General features: G+C 44.9%; 1 protein-coding gene across 5 annotated transcripts in view; it reads right to left on the bottom strand.

Moving 5' to 3' along the window:
• PNPLA7 (patatin like domain 7, lysophospholipase) overlaps positions 1-19,717 on the bottom strand; it is a 437,365-nt gene that overhangs the window by 228,107 nt on the left and 189,541 nt on the right. For all 5 annotated transcript variants that reach the window (XR_012665266.1, XM_048823395.2, XM_048823397.2 and 2 more), the window contains one exon: positions 7,077-7,190. Coding sequence is in view for 4 of the 5 variants with exons in the window: in XM_048823395.2 (XP_048679352.2) it covers positions 7,077-7,190 (114 nt within the window). In the remaining variant the exon portion in view is untranslated. The remainder of the gene's footprint in view (positions 1-7,076; positions 7,191-19,717) is intronic.

The following is a 19,717-nucleotide window of genomic DNA, read 5'->3' as shown; positions in this document are numbered from 1 at the left end:
ATTTTCCTCCAGGGCACACTGGCAGTGACCTTGCAGAGTTTTCATCTTCTCTGCAGAGTGAGGTGAAAGTCATTCACGGGGATCATCTGGATATATCTCACTTAATCAATTCCCTGCCCTTGCAGGGGCCTCGGGCACTGTGCAGCTCAGTCCCTCTTATTCTCTGCCTGTTACCTATAATTCAGTCTCCTGTGGACTATAATAATTTGGTCTAATTTTGGTTGTTGGGTTAGGTGTGTGGGTTCTGGGTGGCGCTGGTTGTCTGTGATACATAGGAGGTCAGACTAGATGTTCTGGCAGTTGTAACCTTTCTGGCCTTATACTCTGATTGACTCTATGATTGAGTACAGGCAGACACCCATTAAGGGCTGGTCACTGGTCCAGGACCATTGCTTAGAGCAGGGTTGGGCAAACTTTTTGGCCCAAGGGCCACATCTAGGTATGGAAATTCTACGGCGGGCCATGAATGCTCACAAAATTGGGGGTTGGGATACAGGAGGGGGTGAGGGCTCCGGCTGGGAGTGCAGGCTCTGTGGTGGGTCCAGAAATGAGGAGTTCAGGATGCGGGAGGGGGGCTCTGGGCTGGGGCGGATATGCGAGGAGAAGGGGGCTCCAGCTGAGGCTGTGGGTCTGGGGTGGGGCTGAGGATGAGGGTTTGTGGTGCAGGAAGGTGCTCCGGGCTGGGACCGAGGGGTTCGGAGGGTAGGAGGGGGATCAGGGCTGGGGCAGGGGCGTGGGAGGGGGTCAGGGGTGCAGTCTCCTGGTGGCGCTTACCTCAAGTAGCTCCCAGAAGCAGCGGCATGTCCCTCCCCCTCCAGCTCCTACACAGGGGCATGGCCAGGCAGCTCTGCACACTGTTGCTGGCCAATGGGAGCTGTGGGGGCAGCGCTTGGGCCAGGGGCAGTGTGCGAAACCCCTTGGCTGCTCCTATGTGTAGGAGCCGGAGTAGGGACATGCTGCTGCTTCCAGGAGCTGCTCAGAGCCACGGTACACGTGGAGCGGGGCAAGCCCCCAACCCTGCTCCCCGGCGGGAGCTCGGGGGCTGAATTAAAATGTCTGAAGGGCTGGATGCGGCCCCCCAGGCCCTAGTTCGCCCACCCCTGGCTCAGAGGCATTTGAAGTAGCCTGGTCAAGAGCTTCTCAGCCCTGGAAACAGGCAAACCTCTGGCCCTTCTTTTGGCTTTATAACTGGGTATGTGTCCAGGGCAGCTGTCCTTTATGGGGAATTAGGGCCCAGTCTGCACATGAATGCCTTATGAAGGCCACATCTGGGGGTAACTGACTGCCTCAGGTGGCAGATTAGTAAACAAGCACCTGGACCTAATAAATGTTACCCCAAGCTCAGAAAGAAGGGAACTCCAAAGGGACACAGGAAGCTGCAGTGGAGAAGCTGTCTAAGGAAAGGCCTGAGCAGAGGGCCTAGAGGGGGAAGGCCTAGAGGGTGAACCCACCAGAATAGAAAGCCTGTAAGGGGTGCTCCTAGAGAGGGGAGCCTCCTAGATGGAGGGCTGCAGTCAGCAAGCATCCAAGAGGGCCTAGTCTCAGCCAGGGATTTCCCAGACACTGGCCAGAAGTCCGACCTGGCAAGGATCACCTGTTATCCCAGGGGAAGAGTCACAGTGGGTAGACTTCCCCAGTCACCTAATTCCAGAGAAGGATATTACTCCAGTAGAGGCAAGAGGCCTAACACCAGGAGCAGAGACTGGAACTGAGAGAACCCCTGGGGAAGAACCTGGGTAGAGGTGAGCACAGGATTCAGGCAGGTGAGAGACGGACTAAAACATGACCCAGTCACCCAGCTGAGATTTTGGGGGAGAAAGTTTTGTTTCTGTTTTGCATTAATAGAGAAGACCCTTCACAATAGGGTGCTCTTTTGCACCTAGCAGTCTGTTCAGACTTTATTATGATATCCTGGGTGAGGGGAAAAATCAAGTAAGGGCTCTCCTGCAACACTATGCCTGCCTGCAAGGGGCCCATTGGGCCAACTCAGAATGATGACAGTATAATCTGGGGGAACCCTGTCCCTTATTCCTTTTTCCCCAATCTAAGCCCTCCCCCCATGCAGGCATTGTACATGCTTCCAATATAACCCCTCTGCCAACGCAGCTTAGTCCTAACCAACAGCCCCCCGTTTAGTCACAACACTGGTCCTCTCCAGACATTGCCAGCCATGCCCAACAGTGCAGTATTGTTGTGATGTGCAAAGACAGACAAGGACGAAGCCAAACATTTTCAGAATTTCAGTTAAGGTATTTAGAGTTTAAAAGCCAGTAACCAACCTATTAAGTCATCTTTATTTCAACCATGTTAAATGATAATTTAATGAATCCTATACTGCAGGATATTAGAGACCCTGGCACACATCGGTGGCTTAACCCATCTCCTGTCCTTTGCCTATCCATTACTCAAAAAATTCTGAAGAAACTGACTTGAGGGGCTGCCAACAGTTTACTGGTAGGCAGGCCATAATTCAGATGATGGTGAAGTAGTAACACTGGCTGCCTTACCTGTACTAAGTTCCCATTATATCTAGATCACTTCTGTAGCATTTAGTTCAGGCCTGTTAAGAACGTTTGTAGAAAGCAGCCCAGATGTTGTTTTTAAAATGGGACAGACAGCAGCTCAGAGAACATGAACAAAAGCAAGCAAACATGTAGCCTGGGAGATACCCTACTTGTCACAAAACTGAATAGTCTCAGAAGAGATTTCACATGAAAACTTCCAATGGTTTGACAACAGCAATGCCAAAACAAGTACTAGCTGTTCACTCTCTGATTGCCTTCAACCATTCCTAGCACCTCTGCAAGTACCAGAGAGGTGTCAAAGCACTGCCCAAGACTTACTGGACTTTGATTGCTTGTGATTTATTGTGTCTTGAAGAAAACTGTTAGCTTCCCAGCACCACTGTGCCTGCCTTATCCGAGAGCCATAGCTGGTGATTAAGGTTCAGCTGTAGGTTTTGCTTTCTTCTTTCTCCCCACACCCCACCCCTCCCGTGGTAAGAAAGAATTGATTTTAACAGGTTGTGAGAATACACAGTATAGTGAATCCAGGAAGGCCAGTGGCCTCTCCTGCCCTATTGTACATAGCCACCATACCAAGCGTAATGAATGCACACAACAGTATACACATTGCTTGAGGGAAGTTTCTTGAGATAGGAGTACATCACTGAAATAACTGCACATGGCAGAAACCCCCAGGAAGGCTTGATCCACTCAGGAAAAGTTTATAGTTGAAATATTCCCAGCCGGCGGGACCCCAACCCTGGGCGCCTGGCACCAGCCCGCTGGAGTGATCTCGGTTAACGATATGATTTTAATTATTTAACCAGTTAACCTTTTAAACCGATATTTACATCCCTACTATACACTGTGGCTAGCTGAATGGCAGTGGGTTTTAATCATCCCCAAGTGGCATCCTTTTTGACAATAGCAGGGATTTGGTCCTGCTTCGAGCAGGGGGTTGGACTAGATGACCTTCTGGGGTCCCTTCCAACTCTTATATTCTATGATTCTATGAATAGTAGCCACATGCTAGAAGTATCCCAGGTAACAAGGTATATTGAATTTAGATGTCTGGATGACACAAGAACAGGCTTAAAGAATATGCAAGAGACATCCAGTGGCCCCCAATGCCTAATAACTAAGGATACAATTTCATCACAGAGGTCATGTGACTTTAACGGACCTCTGAGACTTTTTAGGCTTCAGCCCCCACCGCCTGCAGCAGTAGGACTGGAGAAGCTGTCAGCTGCTGCCCCCTGTTCCAGCGGCGAGGCTTGGACTGTCAGTTCTCCCTACCCCCAGGGACAGGTAGCAGGCTTCCATGAAATTTGGTTTATTGCCCACAATTTGCCTATGACTTTTACTAAAAATAACTGTGACAAAATCTTAACCTTACTAATAACCAAGCACAGGAATTCTAAAAACACCTTTCTACATAAGCACCAGTTTTTGCCATCCACTTAGAGACCAAGAAGTTGAATTTTAAGCAGTAGAATTTTGGAACCTTTGCTGGAGCGGCTTGATAAAATACTCCCATAAAAATAATACCAATACAAAACAATCTCCGTGGGATCTAAATGCAGGAACACACATTCTAAAATTCAGAGAATAATCTCATAAAACACTTTCACTGGCTTTGGGGAAGGGACAACATATAAATATTTTAAGCGTTTTTGCTACTTTGTGATACAGTCCAATTTTAAAAAATAATACATAGCCAGATACAAAAATACAGAGCTTTGGATGGAGGGAGTCACCAGTATTAGGAAGGGGAGAAATTTAAATAAATCAATATTAATAGTACAAAAGAAAAGACAACAAGGAGCTGGTGGGATGACCTAGCACTATGCACACAACACATTTAGGGATACCAGCATTAGAGTCCCGCTCCTCAGACTTACAGGGGAATGGAGAAATTCAGCCGAGGTCAGCTAAGTAAGAGTATTGATGGACTCAAGGGAACCCCAACAATTGTTCCTCATTAACAGAGATGGTGGCCGCAAAATGAGGGCATGCCATTTTAAGGTACAGAGAAGGGAGAAAACAGAATCAGATTCTCAAACATAAAAGCCACAGAGGCAGAGGTGGAGGTAACAAAGCAAAGACTTCCAGTCTTCAGTAGCTGAGAGAATTCAGCAGTCAAAGTGGTATATTACTCCTGAGGGCATTCTGTGCCAAATAAATTAAAATTCTGCGCACAATATTTTAAAATTCTGCAAAATTCTACAAATTTTATTTGTCAAATAAATGTAGAGGCTCCAGCCTGACATTGGGGAGCACAGGCCACTGGTGGCACAGAGGTGGGAGATCACTGTGCAGCTCCCCCTCTGGGACACGGACTAAGCAGTGAGGCTGTACCCAACCCTGACACAGCACAAGGACCGGGCCTGCCCCAGAGACAACCCAAAGACCTGCCCCTCTGTGCCAGTGCACCAGGTGTGGGCAGACAGGCTCAGCAAGGCAGGATCCAAGAGTGGAGGGGCTTAGTGTGAGGGAATCCAGGTGTGGGTTGAGAGGGTTCTGTGTGGGGCAATCTGGGTTTGGGTGGCTCAGATTCAGGTGCGGGGGGATCCGGATACAACTGTAATGGGACTCTGCAGGGTGGTCCAGGGGAAGGTCGTTGTGGCTCAGCAGGGGGGTCTGAGTGTGGGTGGGGATAGACCTCAGCGGGGGGTCTCGGTGTGGGGGGTCCAGATGCTGGGGGAGTGGGGCTCAGTGGGGTTGGGATCCAGGTGCAGCTGCTTGGGGCTTGGTAGATGGGGATCTAGCTGTGGGTGGCTCGTTGGGGTGGTCCAGGTGCAGGGGGAGTGGAGCTCGTCAGTGGGGTTCTGGGTGTGCAGGGTAGAGGGTGAGGCTCGATGGGAGGGTCTGGGTATGAGGAGGTTTGGATGCAGCTCCCTGTACAACAATCCCTCCCCCTGCAGCGGAGGAGCAATGGGTGCAGGAAGTGCGGGGGGGTTGGGGGTGGGGGGAGTAAGGTACTGTTCAACATAAGGGCATAAGAATTTGGGCCATTGTAATCTGCCATACAGCATGCAGTTAATGCAGGGGTGGCCAGCCTGTGGCTCCGGAGCTGCATGCAGCTCTTCAGAGATTAATATGTGGCTCCTTACCTAGCCACTGATTCCGGGGCTGGAGTTATAGATGCCAACTTTCCAATGTGCTGGGGGGGTGCTCACTGCTCAACCCCCTGCTCTGCCCCAAGGCCCCTGCCCCTTCCCCTGAGCCTGCCATGCCCTTTGCTCCTTCCCCCGCCCCACGAGCCTCCTGCGCATGTGAAACAGCTGATTGCAGGGGGACAGGGGAGTAGGCGCTGATTGTTGGGGGCTGCTGGGAGGCAGGAGGCGCTGGGGGCTGTGGAGTGGATGGGGGGCTGCTGACATGTTACTGTGGCTCTTTGGCAATGTACATTGGTAAATTCTGGGTCCTTCTCAGGCTCAGGTTGGCCACCCCTGAGTTAATGCATCACCATTGTTCTGCAATACTTATCTATCAAAGGAATTTTTATATTTAAAGAAAGACCAAGATATTAGATTTCAAGGATGTCCAATTGGAGCATGATGCAATGGGAGAAAATATTACATTCTAAAATATATGAAGGGAAGGCTGAAAAATTATAAAACACCATAATTAAGACAAAAGATACAACTTCTTTGTGTGTCTGGGGGAGCGGGGAAATCAATGAGAGGAACAATATGGCTTCACGAGGGAATGCTTGAAGGTCTGATGAACCTGCCTTTGGAACAGTGTGTTCAATTCTGGACACTGCTTCAGGCAGATATTAAATTGAAGGGAATTCAATACTGAGCAACAGAATGATCAGGGGGCTGGAAAAAGACTTATAAGAAAAGATTAAAGGAACTTGACTAGGAGAAAAGCAAAATCTGTAAATACAAAGGCAAGGGAAGGACAATGGAAGAGTGGTATAGAAGAATTGCTCTGAGCAACGAGGTGAAATGAGGACAGCTTGAGTTTAAATCAGGAAAGATACCCTGACCGTAAGATCTGTTCAGCTGGGGAATCATCTCCCAAATGAAGTGAAGGCAGCTCCTTTCGCTTGGGACATTTAACACGGGCCTGGACAAAGCATTAGAAATTAAACAAAAGGGAACAATCTTGCACTGTCCAGTGAGCAGATAACTCTCTTATATCACTAATTATAGTCACCAGTTCAGAAATTACAAGTATTCATGACCTCATTTTCTTTATATCCCATTAAAAATAACCTGTGTTATGCAAGTAACTCCCTTTGCCAGTTTATCTTCTGAAACAAGGTGCGTCTTATTTAGACAATATTTATGCTTTCCAGTCATCAGCACCTCTACTCAGCTCCACCTGGAGAGCGATACATTAATTCATTCTCATGTTTAAGCAACATGTGTATTTCACTGAACAGCAGATGAGAATTCAACCCTAGGCTCAGATGTACCCCCACAACAAACCTTACTTACAGATAACAAGACTGAAGAAATAAATCTTCATATGGAACATTACTCTTTTCTTTATAAGGGAGACAACTAAGCTATGGCTCTTGGAAGCGGGCAGGAGAGAGAAGAGTGCCAATTTTCTTACCTGTGGGAATTTGCGTTTGATAGATGTCAGTGCTCCCTCTGGTAGCTTGGCCAGTTCAGAATCTCGGACTGCATGTACTGTTGTGGCTCTAGGCTGATGGGTTAATGCCTCCACCTGCCAGAGGAGAGAGAAAAAATACAGCTAAGACTTCAAAGGTAAATCTTAGACCTAGCACTGCCCAAATAAAAATGCAACAAAGCAGAACAGAACTACCTAGGGAGGTGATGGAATCCCCTTCCTCAGAAGTTTTTAAGGTCAGGCTTGACAAAGCCCTGGCTGGGATGATTTAGTTGGGATTGGTCCTGCTCTGGGCAGGGGGTTGGACTAAATGGCCACCAGAGGTCCCTTCCAACTCTGTTATTCTATGATTCACCTGATCACTGGAATCAGCTTTACCCATCTCTAGTCTTTTTTCCCCCCTAATTTTTTGATAACGTGTTGTAATGATGGTGCCCGTGGGAGCCAGCTGAGGTCACTCAATTAGGGCGAACTGCAAACAAAATGGGGCAGACAAACCCCAAACGCAGTGGATGTTCCAATATTTAGATTTACCAAGCCAGCCCAAAACAGCTTCTGTATTATCTCTGTTGCATCCGATGAAGTGAGCTGTAGCTCACGAAAGCTTATGCTCAAATACATTTGTTAGTCTCTACGACGCCACAAGTCCTCCTTTTCTTTTTGCATACATAGACTAACAGGGCCGCTGCTCTGAAACCTGTATTATCTCACTGGTTACTCAGACGTCCAAACAATGCAGTTTCCTTAAAGTACCCAGCCTCAGGCCTCCATCCAGACACACATGTCAAACATATGATGATAAATTCTGAAAATCTTATTTCATGTATAAAAGAAAAGGTTCTCTCAATCCCAAAGGATCAGCCACAAACCCAGGTCAAATGCTAACTTAGATCTTACCCAAAATACATGCTTATAGCCAATTCTTATTAACTAAAATTTATTAAAAAAGAAAAGAGAGAGAGACTTGGTTGAAAGATCAATATACATACAGACTTGAGTTTAATTTCTTGAGGTCCAGATGCATAGCAGAGATGGTGAGTTTGTAGTTGCCAAAACTTCTTTTAGAAATAGTCCCTAGGTTATAGTCCAATGTCCATATTCAGGGTGAGTCAAGTCAGTGACTGGGGTTCTCAATTCTTATGGCTTAGGGTTTCCCCTTCTTGAAACCCAAAGCAGATCTGAGATGAAGAAGGATCGTGTCCCAGGGGTTTTATACATTTCCAGCAGCCTTTTGGCCTGAGAAATCCATAGGCTTAACTTTCCTTCTCCCAAACATCATGGCAATTAGCACAGGGTAATTTATCCATTAAACAGTTCAGATACCGGTTACCACAGCCTTCAAAGAGACATATAGACAATAATACTATTTCATTCAAGTGTCTTCCTAAATGTTAATACTCCTTTTTTGATCTTTGAATCAAAGCCATAGTAATAGACAAGACTTGTTTGCTTCCACCACAAGACCTGAGCCAACATCTACCCTTCTATCTCTAACAATGCAGGCATGCATTTCAAAGCTCTATTCATTTACATATCTTCTTAACAAGTCTTTAAAGTTCAGCCATGGGTCATGTCAGTCTGTGAGTTAAATAACTCTTTCTGGCCCTATGTCACCTTTCAATGAGATATTATATTACACTCATAATGTCACACATGGACATAAGTAGAACAAGCTGCCCAGTGCTAGTGAGTGGTCTTGTGTTGATACCTTACTTACTGTACCCACATCCAGCTGCAGGAAAACCATTCAGTTAATCAGAGTCTTTGACAAATGAGCATTTCCTCATCTAGGTAGTTTGCTGTTCTTCATGGAACTGAACTCGACAGTAGCTGGAAGTTAGGCTGAAAATGTTACAGGAGAAAAATTCCCTTTGAACTTCGACAAGTACCCACACACTGCACATATATAAGAACAGTGTGAAAAAGGAAGAGAGTTTGGTAATTACACTTTTTTCATCAGTGCAAAAGCTTATAAGTAGATGAGTGATCATATTATCAGTCAGAGAAGATGAATAAGTAGGAATTTTCTGTAATATTTGTATTAATCCTATGTATGACTCAGTTTCCCCATGTACTTTACATTGTTACCCAATGAGGGCTAAAGGGTTAAGTCTGCACTTGGGGCAGTGCAGGAGACATGAGATTGGTGCATTGCCTAGCAGTCTGGGGCTACATAATGGGTCATTAAAGGACTGGCCAAAGCTGACCCACATCAGTGGAAGATCCAGAGAGACAATGAAAACTCCTAATGACTGAACAATCAACACTTCACAGTGGGAAGCTCCTGTGGGGAGGGTGTGTGTGTGTGTGTAGTGTGAACTCAGTGTGGCTACATGAAGACAAAGAACAGACAGGACAGGGGATAAGAGTTGGTTTTTGGAAAAGGCTTGGCTGCCCTTACCTGGGACTGAAAGTGGCAGAGAGACAGAGCCTGAAATGGAGTCAAGAGCAGCTTGGCTAGGCCAGATGGACTAGGTCTTAACCCTCTCTCTGCTACCCTAAGCACTTCCAATACTTTGTTCTGGGTGACTAAAATCCTATTCTGTTTTGAAAAGGCTGCTTGGTGTCTGTGCAAATCCCTGCTGCGGTGCATCAGTCCCTGCAGAGCGTCTCTGACTAAGGCCTTGCCTACACTACAAAGTTTTGTCGGCAACAGTTATGCCGCTTTAATTAAAGCTGCTGTTGCCTGTCCACACTAGCTCCTTGTGTCGGCAGAGTGTATCGACACAGAGAGCAGTGCACTGTGGGTAGCGATCCCACTGTGCAACTGGCTGCGGGTGCGTTGGGAAGGGTTTGCAATGTCTCGTGGGGCTGGGAGAGCATCACATGATGCAGGTTTCTCAACCCCATAGTTCCAGGGGCATCCTACTAGATTGTCAGTTGCTTTTTCAACTGAAGTGGGGTGGGGGGAGGTAGAGGAGAGGAGAGTGGTGTGTCTGGGGCAGGGGAGACAGCAGGCTGACCAACCTATCCTGAGGTGGGGGACGGGGACACCACCACCCCAAGTCAGCCCCCTCTGCTCAGCACAGCAGTCTCTCCCGAAGCAGCCCAGTCTGCCTGCCTGCCTATGGTTCTATGCACAGCTACAGACTAGGGACCGAATGGCTAGGCAGCAGTTCTGCGGAAAAGGACCTAGGGGTGACAGTGGACGAGAAGCTGGATATGAGTCAGCAGTGTGCCCTTGTTGCCAAGAAGGCCAATGGCATTTTGGGATGTATAAGTAGGGGCATAACGAGCAGATCGAGGGACGTGATCATGATTTGACATTGGTGAGGCCTCATCTGGAGTACTGTGTCCAGTTTTGGGCCCCACACTACAAGAAGGATGTGGATAAATTGGAAAGAGTCCAGCAAAGGGCAACAAAAATGATTAGGGGTCTGGAACACATGATTTATGAGGAGAGGCTGAGGGAACTGGGATTGTTTAGTCTGCGGAAGAGAAGAATGAGGGGGGATTTGATAGCTGCTTTCAACTACCTGAGAGGTGGTTCCAGACTATTCTCAGTGGTGGAAGAGGACAGGACAAGGAGTAATGGTCTCAAGTTGCAGTGGGGGAGGTTTAGGTTGGATATTAGGAAAAACTTTTTCACTAGGAGGGTGGTGAAACACTGGAATGCGTTGCCTAGGGAGGTGGTGGAATCTCCTTCCTTAGAAGTTTTTAAGGTCAGGCTTGACAAAGCCCTGGCTGGGATGATTTAATTGGGGATGGGTCCTGCTTTTGAGCAGGGAGTTGGACTAGATGACCTCCTGAGGTCCCTTCCAACCCTGATATTCTATGATTCCCTCTGAGCTCTCCCGCAGCCTCCTCGGCTGCAGCATCCTGAGCAGCTCTGTGAGCTCTCCCTGTGCTGAGGAATGTCAAAGCAGCACAGCAGCCCCCTCTCCCCCACCGCAGCCAGTGGCTGTGTAGGGCAGAACAGGAGCATCCCATGCTAATGATTTGCTCTTTGTTCACCAAAAAGGAGCAGCATCCCCAAGCTTTGAAAGGGGAGGGGCGCATGCCTGCAGGGCAGCAGAGATCAAAACAGTGAGCAGAGCAGTCATGGCAGGCATTGTGGGATACTGGTGAAAGCCAGTTATGTCGACAAAACTAACAGCAGTGTCTACACTGACGCTTTAACTTTGCCACAAAAAGCTCTACGTCTCTCATTGAGGTGGTTTTGTTTTGCCACCAAAAGTAGCTTTATAGTGTGTACACCTCCCGTTTTGTTGGCAAAAGGCAGCTTTTGACGACAAAACTTTGTAGTGTAGACAAGGTCTAAGAGCCTATCTCATCTGGCCTCACTGGACAGAGCTCACAGCGAGAAATAGGAGCGATGGAGCTCAAAGGAGCTCAGTCTCAGAGGTGGGGAGGTCATGTGGCCCATCCTTAAGGAAGAATAGGGCCCCTGGTGGGTCTGGCACACTACAGGGGTTCCTCCAAGAGACTGTTTAAAAGCTGGGGCTGTGGATCCGTGACAGGGAGAACCAGCCCATCATACATTGAAACATGCCAAGACTCTGTCATTTGTCACATTTCTTTTGATTAAAGAAAGTAATGGGGAGCAAGCCATTAAATCACGTCCATGTGTGCCCCAGACTTCGTTACTGTTTTCAGATAGTTTTAGATACACACTTAGGACACACATTTGATACAGGGCATATGACTGTATAAGTACAAACAAGGTACATGCACATGCCCCCTCTTTATTATGTTAGGTTAAGATGAACGTTTACAGAGAACAGAATGATTGAGAGTTGAAAATGGAAGCCAGGACACTATATTTCATCTGGGAACTCCAACAGGTTACTTTCTGGGTCCTGGCCTGCAAAGTGCAGCTTTTCATTAAAGTCGTTTGGATTCCTGTCCATTCTGCTACTTAGCAAATAATTAACAATGGTCAGTTTTCATTGTGTTTTGTTAAAATCCAGAAATTGAATCCCCTGTTGAAAAACCATCAGATGCTTAATAAGACAACCTGCTGTGCGAGATGTCGTCATTCAGGGCCCAGGGGTGCGCCACGACATTTCATTGCTTAGTAACACAGCCTCGTGCCTAGTTCTGTATGGTTCAGCAATAGGAGCAGTTTGCGGAGGTTAAAATCCACACATCATTTGTTTAGAAAGAAACAGCAAATATAGTAGCAGCAGTAATTAGTATGGATTGTATAATAAAAATTGCTCAGGGGTGAGCAACTAACAGACACCTACAATAAAAAGGCATGTCCCTTTCCATCTTGGTCTATTTTCCCATAGCAAAGGAAACACAAACAGAACAACAGGGTTTTATCTGTCATTATGTTATTCATAATGTGTTTCAATGTTGAAGATTCCACTAAATTCTTCTAACAGAATTAACTCATCTCATCAGATAGATTAAAAAAAAAAAAACACAAATATGCCTGTAACTACAGGAATATTTATACAATAGCTTGTTACATATCACTACCAAAAAATCTATGGTAATATGTAAAAGTTTCATTAAGCCCACAATAGTCTAAATACACAAAAATTGCCAATACACATGTGCACCATCCTACACATGTGTATCTAAAGTTGCACAATGTTTTTTATTACACTATATTATTTAAAAATGTGATTGTATAATTAAAGACTGTATCATAATGCATGTGATTAAGGGATAAGAGCTAAGGCTGTGTTTTCATCCTTACCATTCCCATTTCCTGGACAGCATGTGCATTACTGTGTGTGCTAAACTTACTATTTTGTATGCAATTTCCTACATTCTATTTTATTTTTTTGAAAACACAGATAAAATTAAAACAATTAGAGAAAATTGGAAAAAAGGAATTTTCCTAAGATGTGCTTTGTTTTTACTGACCCTCTCCCCAATATTCTATATGCATATGGACACACTGAGTACGTCTACACTGCAATTAAAAACCCATGGCTGGCCCATGCCAGCTGACTCAGGCTTAGGCTAAAGGGCTGTTTAAATGTGGTGTAGATGTTTGGATTTGGGATGGCGCCCGAGCTCTGGGACCCTCCCCCTCATGGGGTTCCAGAGCCTGGGGTCCAACCCATGCCCAAATATATATGCTGCAATTAAACAGCCCTTGAGTCTGAGCCCCAAGAGTCCAAGTCCGCTACAGGGATTTAATTGCAGTGTAGACATTCCCAGTGTGTCTACATGAGAATGAAAACTGAAATGTCTAAGTAACGTCTGGGTCCCAGAAAGTGTGCAAGAGGCAGATGTAGCTTTGCTTGTAACCCTTTATCAGTAGGGCCATACAAATTTTAGTTCAGCTGGTACAGAGGGAGTTAAACACTAGCTGTGATGTTAAAGCGTGCACTTAAAAAGGCATAGATGTTTAACTACAACTTGCCTTTGCCTTCAGATGCCAATGGTTTGTCATAAAATAGTGCAATTTGGGGAAGTTTGTAAAAAAAAAAATTACCAGCAAAAGAAAAAAGTAGTTGTCTTTGATTCTTTATGATTTTATAAAGACTTAACAGTCCCTGTTACCCCCACAAAAATGGATGTGACGACTTCTTGTTTCTTGCCTAAATATCAAATATAAGGCTGGTGTCTACTACTGGTGCTGGCAGTTTTGTTGGACTTGTCATCCAGCTCCAAACTCAGCCCTTAAGAGAGAGTATACAGAAGCAAGAGTGTTACCTTTAGTAACAAACCTTCTCTCCCAACCATTTGTCACTTGTCAGAGTTCAGTGTGTGCAAACAAAAGACAAAGACAAAACAGTCTGAATAAAATGTCTCTTTCCTCTCTCTAAAAGAAAAGGAGTACCTGTTAACTGCTGGAAATGGCCCACCTTGATTATCACTACAAAAGGTCCCCCACCCCCGCTGGTAATAGCTCATCTTAAGTGATCACTCTCCTTACAGTGTGCATGAAAAACACCCATTTTTTCATGTTCTGTGTGTATATAAATCTCCTCACTGTATTTTCCACTGAATGCATCCGATGAAGTGAGCTGTAGCTCACGAAAGCTCATGCTCAAATAAATTTGTTAGTCTCTAAGGTGCCACAAGTCCTCCTTTTCTTTTTGCGAATACAGACTAACACGGCTGCTACTCTGAAACCTTTCCTCTCTCTGTTGCCAGTTATATCATAACATATATTATATCTCCAGTTGGCTTCAGAGTTCAGGAAAAAACAGATTTTTTTTTAAAGGGACCTAAGTGTCCCGTATAAAACACCAATAGACATTTGGAAGTGTGATTTTATTTACTTGTTTAATTTAATTGAATCCACTTTTGGGGCAGGAGGGTGATGAGGGGGAGACACCTTTAAGACCTCCTTTATGCATCATGAAGCAGCAAAAAAAGGCCACAAAACCATGTTTTTCACTTGGCAGTTCACCTGCTAAATGGTGATAAATTCACTTCATGATCACACCTGGCACAGAAGCTCTTACTCCAGTCTTTTGAAAGAAAAAAAATCTGTATTGCCCTGTTTACGTGAGTGTAAAATAAAGATGAAGGAATCCATTCTTGACACTTTTCCACTGACAGGTCTCCAACTGTCACATTTCTAAAACAAAATTTGGCAAGTGTCGTATCTATAATTTGGCTCAATTGGTCTGAATTCTCTTTTTTGTAACAATAGCCCTGATCCAGCAAAGCCTGTAAGAACCACTTACCTTCAAGCCTATGAATAGCCCCACTGAAGTAAACAGAACTAAGCTTTAAGCACAAGCATAAGTGCGTCACTGGACTGTAGCCAAAATAAGCAGCAGATGTAATGGGTTTTGAAAGGCAGTTTCTATGTAGGACAATTCATTGCTTTTCATGCAGGATTTAATACGTATTTTAAACCCACACAATGCTATCCTACATACCGTGCAGGGCCAGCATGTATGTGGTAACCATTTATCCAACAGATCAGATTTGTTTAAATTGAGCAGTACCAGCTTACCAAACTGCATTTCTGAATTACTGATCCAAGGCCAGCTAAACAGTGTTCGTATTCATGTACCAATCCTTCCAGCTATTTAATCACTTTTGCTATTTCTCTTGTCTTCCATGTGGTCCCCTCCCATCCAGGATTTTTTCAAGATCTTCCACGTTCTCTCTCTCTTCCCTCATGGCCACTCATTCCATCCTGAGATTCTTTCAGTCTCACATACCAATCTCCAACAATTTCTGGTTTATACAAAATAGTGGCTTTTATACAGGCAAGAACAGATCTAGTTTAAGACACAGTACTGCCACCTACTGTATAAAACAATGAGCACGAGTAACGAATATGAGAATGATGGGATTAGTTACAATAGAAACATTTGGATGCGGCTTGTTTTTTTGTTTTCTTGAATTAAATAACTTTTTATATGAATTGGTTTCTCCCTCCCCTGAGCCCCATTAATGAGGACTACTGTAAATAATGTCTATATAGGGACTTTGCATGCAAACACTGAGAGCTTACAACAACAGAGTTCCCTCATACACTGAGCAATGCACTAACAGCCTCAGAACACATGGCCTGCTGTGGCACACAACAACAGGGAGAGCGGAGAGGACAAAAAGCTCAGCCCTACTCCACTGAAATCAACAGTTTTGTCAGACACTTCAGTAAAAGCAACATGAAGCCTGTTTAAAGAAAAAAAGGGAGGAGATCTAAAGGAGAGATAATACCAATATAGCAAGGTGATGTTTTTATTCTCTTTTTCACCACTCATATAACTCTCAGTAGTGTCAGTGAGAAGCAGAGACCAGTTGGCACCATGTTTAAGAAGGGTGCTTCCTCAGGAGAACGTATTGCAGCTGCAGGATTTAAATATTCCCCTCTAGACCACACATAAAACACTAAATAAATAAATAAAATGGACCAGAGTACTGGATGCTGCCATTCAGCTTGCTACTGCATCTCTTTACACAACATACCTTTAGAGCACCATCATTATCAGAGTGCCCAAAACCTGCCAGGTGCCACACAAAACAAGTATAAACACAGTCCAAAGAGCATTTGGCAGGGCACAAGGGAGGGTCAAAGAGATAAAGGCCTGGTCTACACAGTAGAACCCTGATTATCCAATCTAACTGGTACTGGAGCCCAAATCGGATAACCAAAAATCAGGATAAACTGGAGAATGGGTGGCGGAGCTCAGACCGTCTGCCCCGGTGGCTGGTGGTTCGGTTAATACAGATAGTCAGTTAATGGAGGCTTGGTTAAACGGGGTTCTACTGTACTTAAAACTTATACCAGTGTAGCTATGTCAATCAGGGTTGCAAAAAACCAACATTCCCTAGTGACATCGCTATGCGGTCAAAACCCCCAGCACAGACGCAGCTTTGCCAACAGTGCGGTCAGCGTTTGCGGAGGGGTTATTATTACATTGGCCAAAGAGCTCCTTCTGTCATCTTACATCGTGTCGACACGAGGGGGCAATGCAGGTGTACTTATGTCAACCTAGGCTCGATAGTGCGGACGCAGCCAAAGTGGGAGGAGGGAGGGGTGACAATAAGGGCTTTTCTACACTTGAAATGCTAAAGCAGCACAACTGCAGCTGCACATCATTGTACAAACTGCCTCCACCAACAAGAGGGGTTCTCCCATCAGCATAGGGAATCCACCCCCCAAGAGGCGGTAGCTAGGTCAATGGAAGAATTTTTTCCCATCGACCTAGTGCTGTCTATACCAGGGGTAAGTCTGCTTAACTAAGTCGCTCAGTGGGCTGGATTTTTCACACCTCTCAGTGATGTAGCTGGGTCTACCTTAGTCTAGTCCAGGCCTAAGGCCATGCCGTAACTCAGCAAGGACAGACACACCTTGATGGCTTTACTTGATCCCTTAACTTTAAAATAAATTCAATTACCAACTTCCACCCTCACATTGCATAAGCAGGACAACAGAACAAGGTTTTAGGAGCAATCTGGGGGTGGCTTGGCAAACAGGTTTGGAGAGGATGGGCCCTGGAAGAAAGTGTGGAGATATCAATGAAAGAAGTTGAGGATGAGGTAGCAATGCTGATTGCTAGTGGAGCCGAGGGGAGCCAAGGGAAGAGGGATGCTAAATGAGACCATGTCAGACAAACAGGCAGGGGCTGCACTGTATAAGGCTTTTAAAGCAAGGGCATGCAGCAAAGCAATTAAAAAAAACAGGATGACATGGATGAAGCAATAAGCAAGAAACACAGATTTTGGCAAGTGTTTTGGATGGCTGGCACTAGAAGGCTTGAGGGCACTGCTATGGCAACAGCACCTAAAGACAGTATGGAACATTGTCTTCCAGTGTAAAATTCGCTATTGTCACTCGTTCTCTTCAATTTCTTATGCACCTGAAGCAGAGAGTGGATTAAGCCGGTTTAACCCAGAAATGCAGTCTCTCCACAGCAGACTTCAAAAGGGTCTGAAATATTAGCCTGTCTACACCAGATGAGAGGAGAGAGATTATTTTCAGTACTGTGTTGGGGTTCCCCTGAGACCTCTTCTCCTAGGTTCTCCAAGAATTTAGTTTGACTCCAGTCTCATCACTCAGGTTCCTTTATTTGGCATACAGCAAAGCTATGCTGAGTTGATCGGACTCAAGTGTAGGGGGTGAGGATAGGGCAGGACACATATCTGAAGTTAAACAGCAAACCTCTCCTTTTATATATATTTACACATTACACTGCATTTACTATACATTGCATCACACGTCTGGGAATCGGCTTAGTCACTTTGTAGGAACCAATCCCTGCACAGCACACACTGGCCATGCACCACTTACTCTTTAACTCATCTTACTTTTCAGGCTTATTTTATCCACTGTAATGGTCCCCTGTGCATTCCATCTTACCTTAGCTCAGACAGACATTCCATTTCCAGCCTGCTGATCCATTTACCTCCCTAATCCTGTCTCCCAAGAAATGAGGCCTCACCCATGTCAAAGCAGCCCTACATTCCACTGCTTTTGTTTTTCTTTTCTATATTAGCATTTATTATATTTGTATTCTACTCCTGTCTTTCTGTGCTTTCTTTTTTAAGTTCACTACCCAGCAACACATTCACAAGACCATAGTAACAGGTTTCAGAGTAACAGCCGTGTTAGTCTGTATTCGCAAAAAGAAAAGGAGCACTTGTGGCACCTTAGAGACTAACCAATTTATTTGAGCATAAGCTTTCGTGAGCTACAGCTCACTTCATCGGATGCTGAGCTGTAGCTCACAAAAGCTTATGCTCAAATAAATTGGTTAGTCTCTAAGGTGCCACAAGTGCTCCTTTTCTTTTTGCGAAGACCATAGTAGTTGTAATTATTTGAACCACCATTAATACTAGGCTCAAAGTACAAACCAGGGGGTGCAAGCTTACCTGCTATGGGATAGCCCACCGGGGTTTAAGACTACATAATAAGCTTGCTCTGCCTTTAAAGCATCCTTTTGTAATTTTAAACTTTGCTTTTGTTTTAATTACATTATAAAAAACTGGTACAAAATATAAAAATCTTTCCATGTATTATCACAAAAAACTTGTGTGAAACAAATCACAGGCCTATTAAAATAACATTCCCCGGGTCCATACCAAAAATGGCCCTTTTCAGCCACCACACAATACTTCTTATCACCAGTGTAGGCAGTTTTTACTTTACCAATGTCTCAGCGTCTCAACCATACTGCGAAATTTGGAGAATGAACCCATGTGCCAGCAACTCTGTCTGCAAGTCATTACACCTGCACACATAAGTGTCCCCCAGGTACAAACACCAGCACAAGTCTGGGCCTTTATTAAAACTCAGTGATCCCTTAAGCAGACAAAGGCCTGGGAATCAGGACACCTGTTCTAATCCTAGTTCTGACGCTAAATTGCTGTGCAAACTTGAACTAGTTACTTCAGTTTTGCCTAAGCCTAAAATACCCGTGTAAAAAGGGGATAATAACATTTACCAACTTCACAGCTAAGTAATGCTTGTAAAATGTTATGCCAATAGCAAATCAGAGTCTTGTACTGCAAAGCAAGTCAGTGGCAGAAACGGAAAAAGACCTCAGGAACATTACTCTGCTCAAACTCACAGACCGCCTTTTGAGCATCAATCACCTCTTCCATTCAGAAGTGTGAACTCTGCACTGAAAGAGCCTTTCAAGTGTTCACCTGCCTATGGGAATTTTTCAGTGCCCTGACTTTTCATGAGGGGAGGGGGGAAAATAGGGATACAAAGTCACATGAAGTTAACTGGCAAAAATTTTACATATTTTCACATTAAAAAACATCCATTTGATCTCCAAGGCACGAAGCAATAGCTATTATAGCACTAACATTCAACTTTATAACATTCAAAAACCAGTCGGAGAACACTTCAGTCTCTTTGGTCACTCGATTACAGACCTAAAAGTTGCAATTCTTCAACAAAAAAACTTCAAAAACAGACTCCAAGGAGAGACTGCTGAATTGAAATTAATTTGCAAACTGGATTCAATTAACTTAGGCTTGAATAGAGACTGGGAGTGGATGAGTCATTAAACAAAGTAAAACTATTTCCCCATTTTTATGCCCCCCCACACCCTCCAATGTTCCTCAGACGTCCTTGTCAACTGCTGGAAATGGCCCACCTTGATTATCACTACAAAAGGTTCTCCCTCCCCACTCTCCTGTTGGTAATAGCTCACCTTAAGTGATCACTCTCGTCACAGTTACAGGTTTCAGAGTAGCAGCCCTGTTAGTCTGTATTCGCAAAAAGAAAAGGAGGACTT

The sequence above is a fragment of the Caretta caretta genome, chromosome 16 (assembly GCF_965140235.1).
Source record: "Caretta caretta isolate rCarCar2 chromosome 16, rCarCar1.hap1, whole genome shotgun sequence".
In the NCBI taxonomy this organism is placed as follows: domain Eukaryota; kingdom Metazoa; phylum Chordata; order Testudines; family Cheloniidae; genus Caretta; species Caretta caretta.
This window is presented reverse-complemented; position numbering and strand designations above follow the sequence as displayed.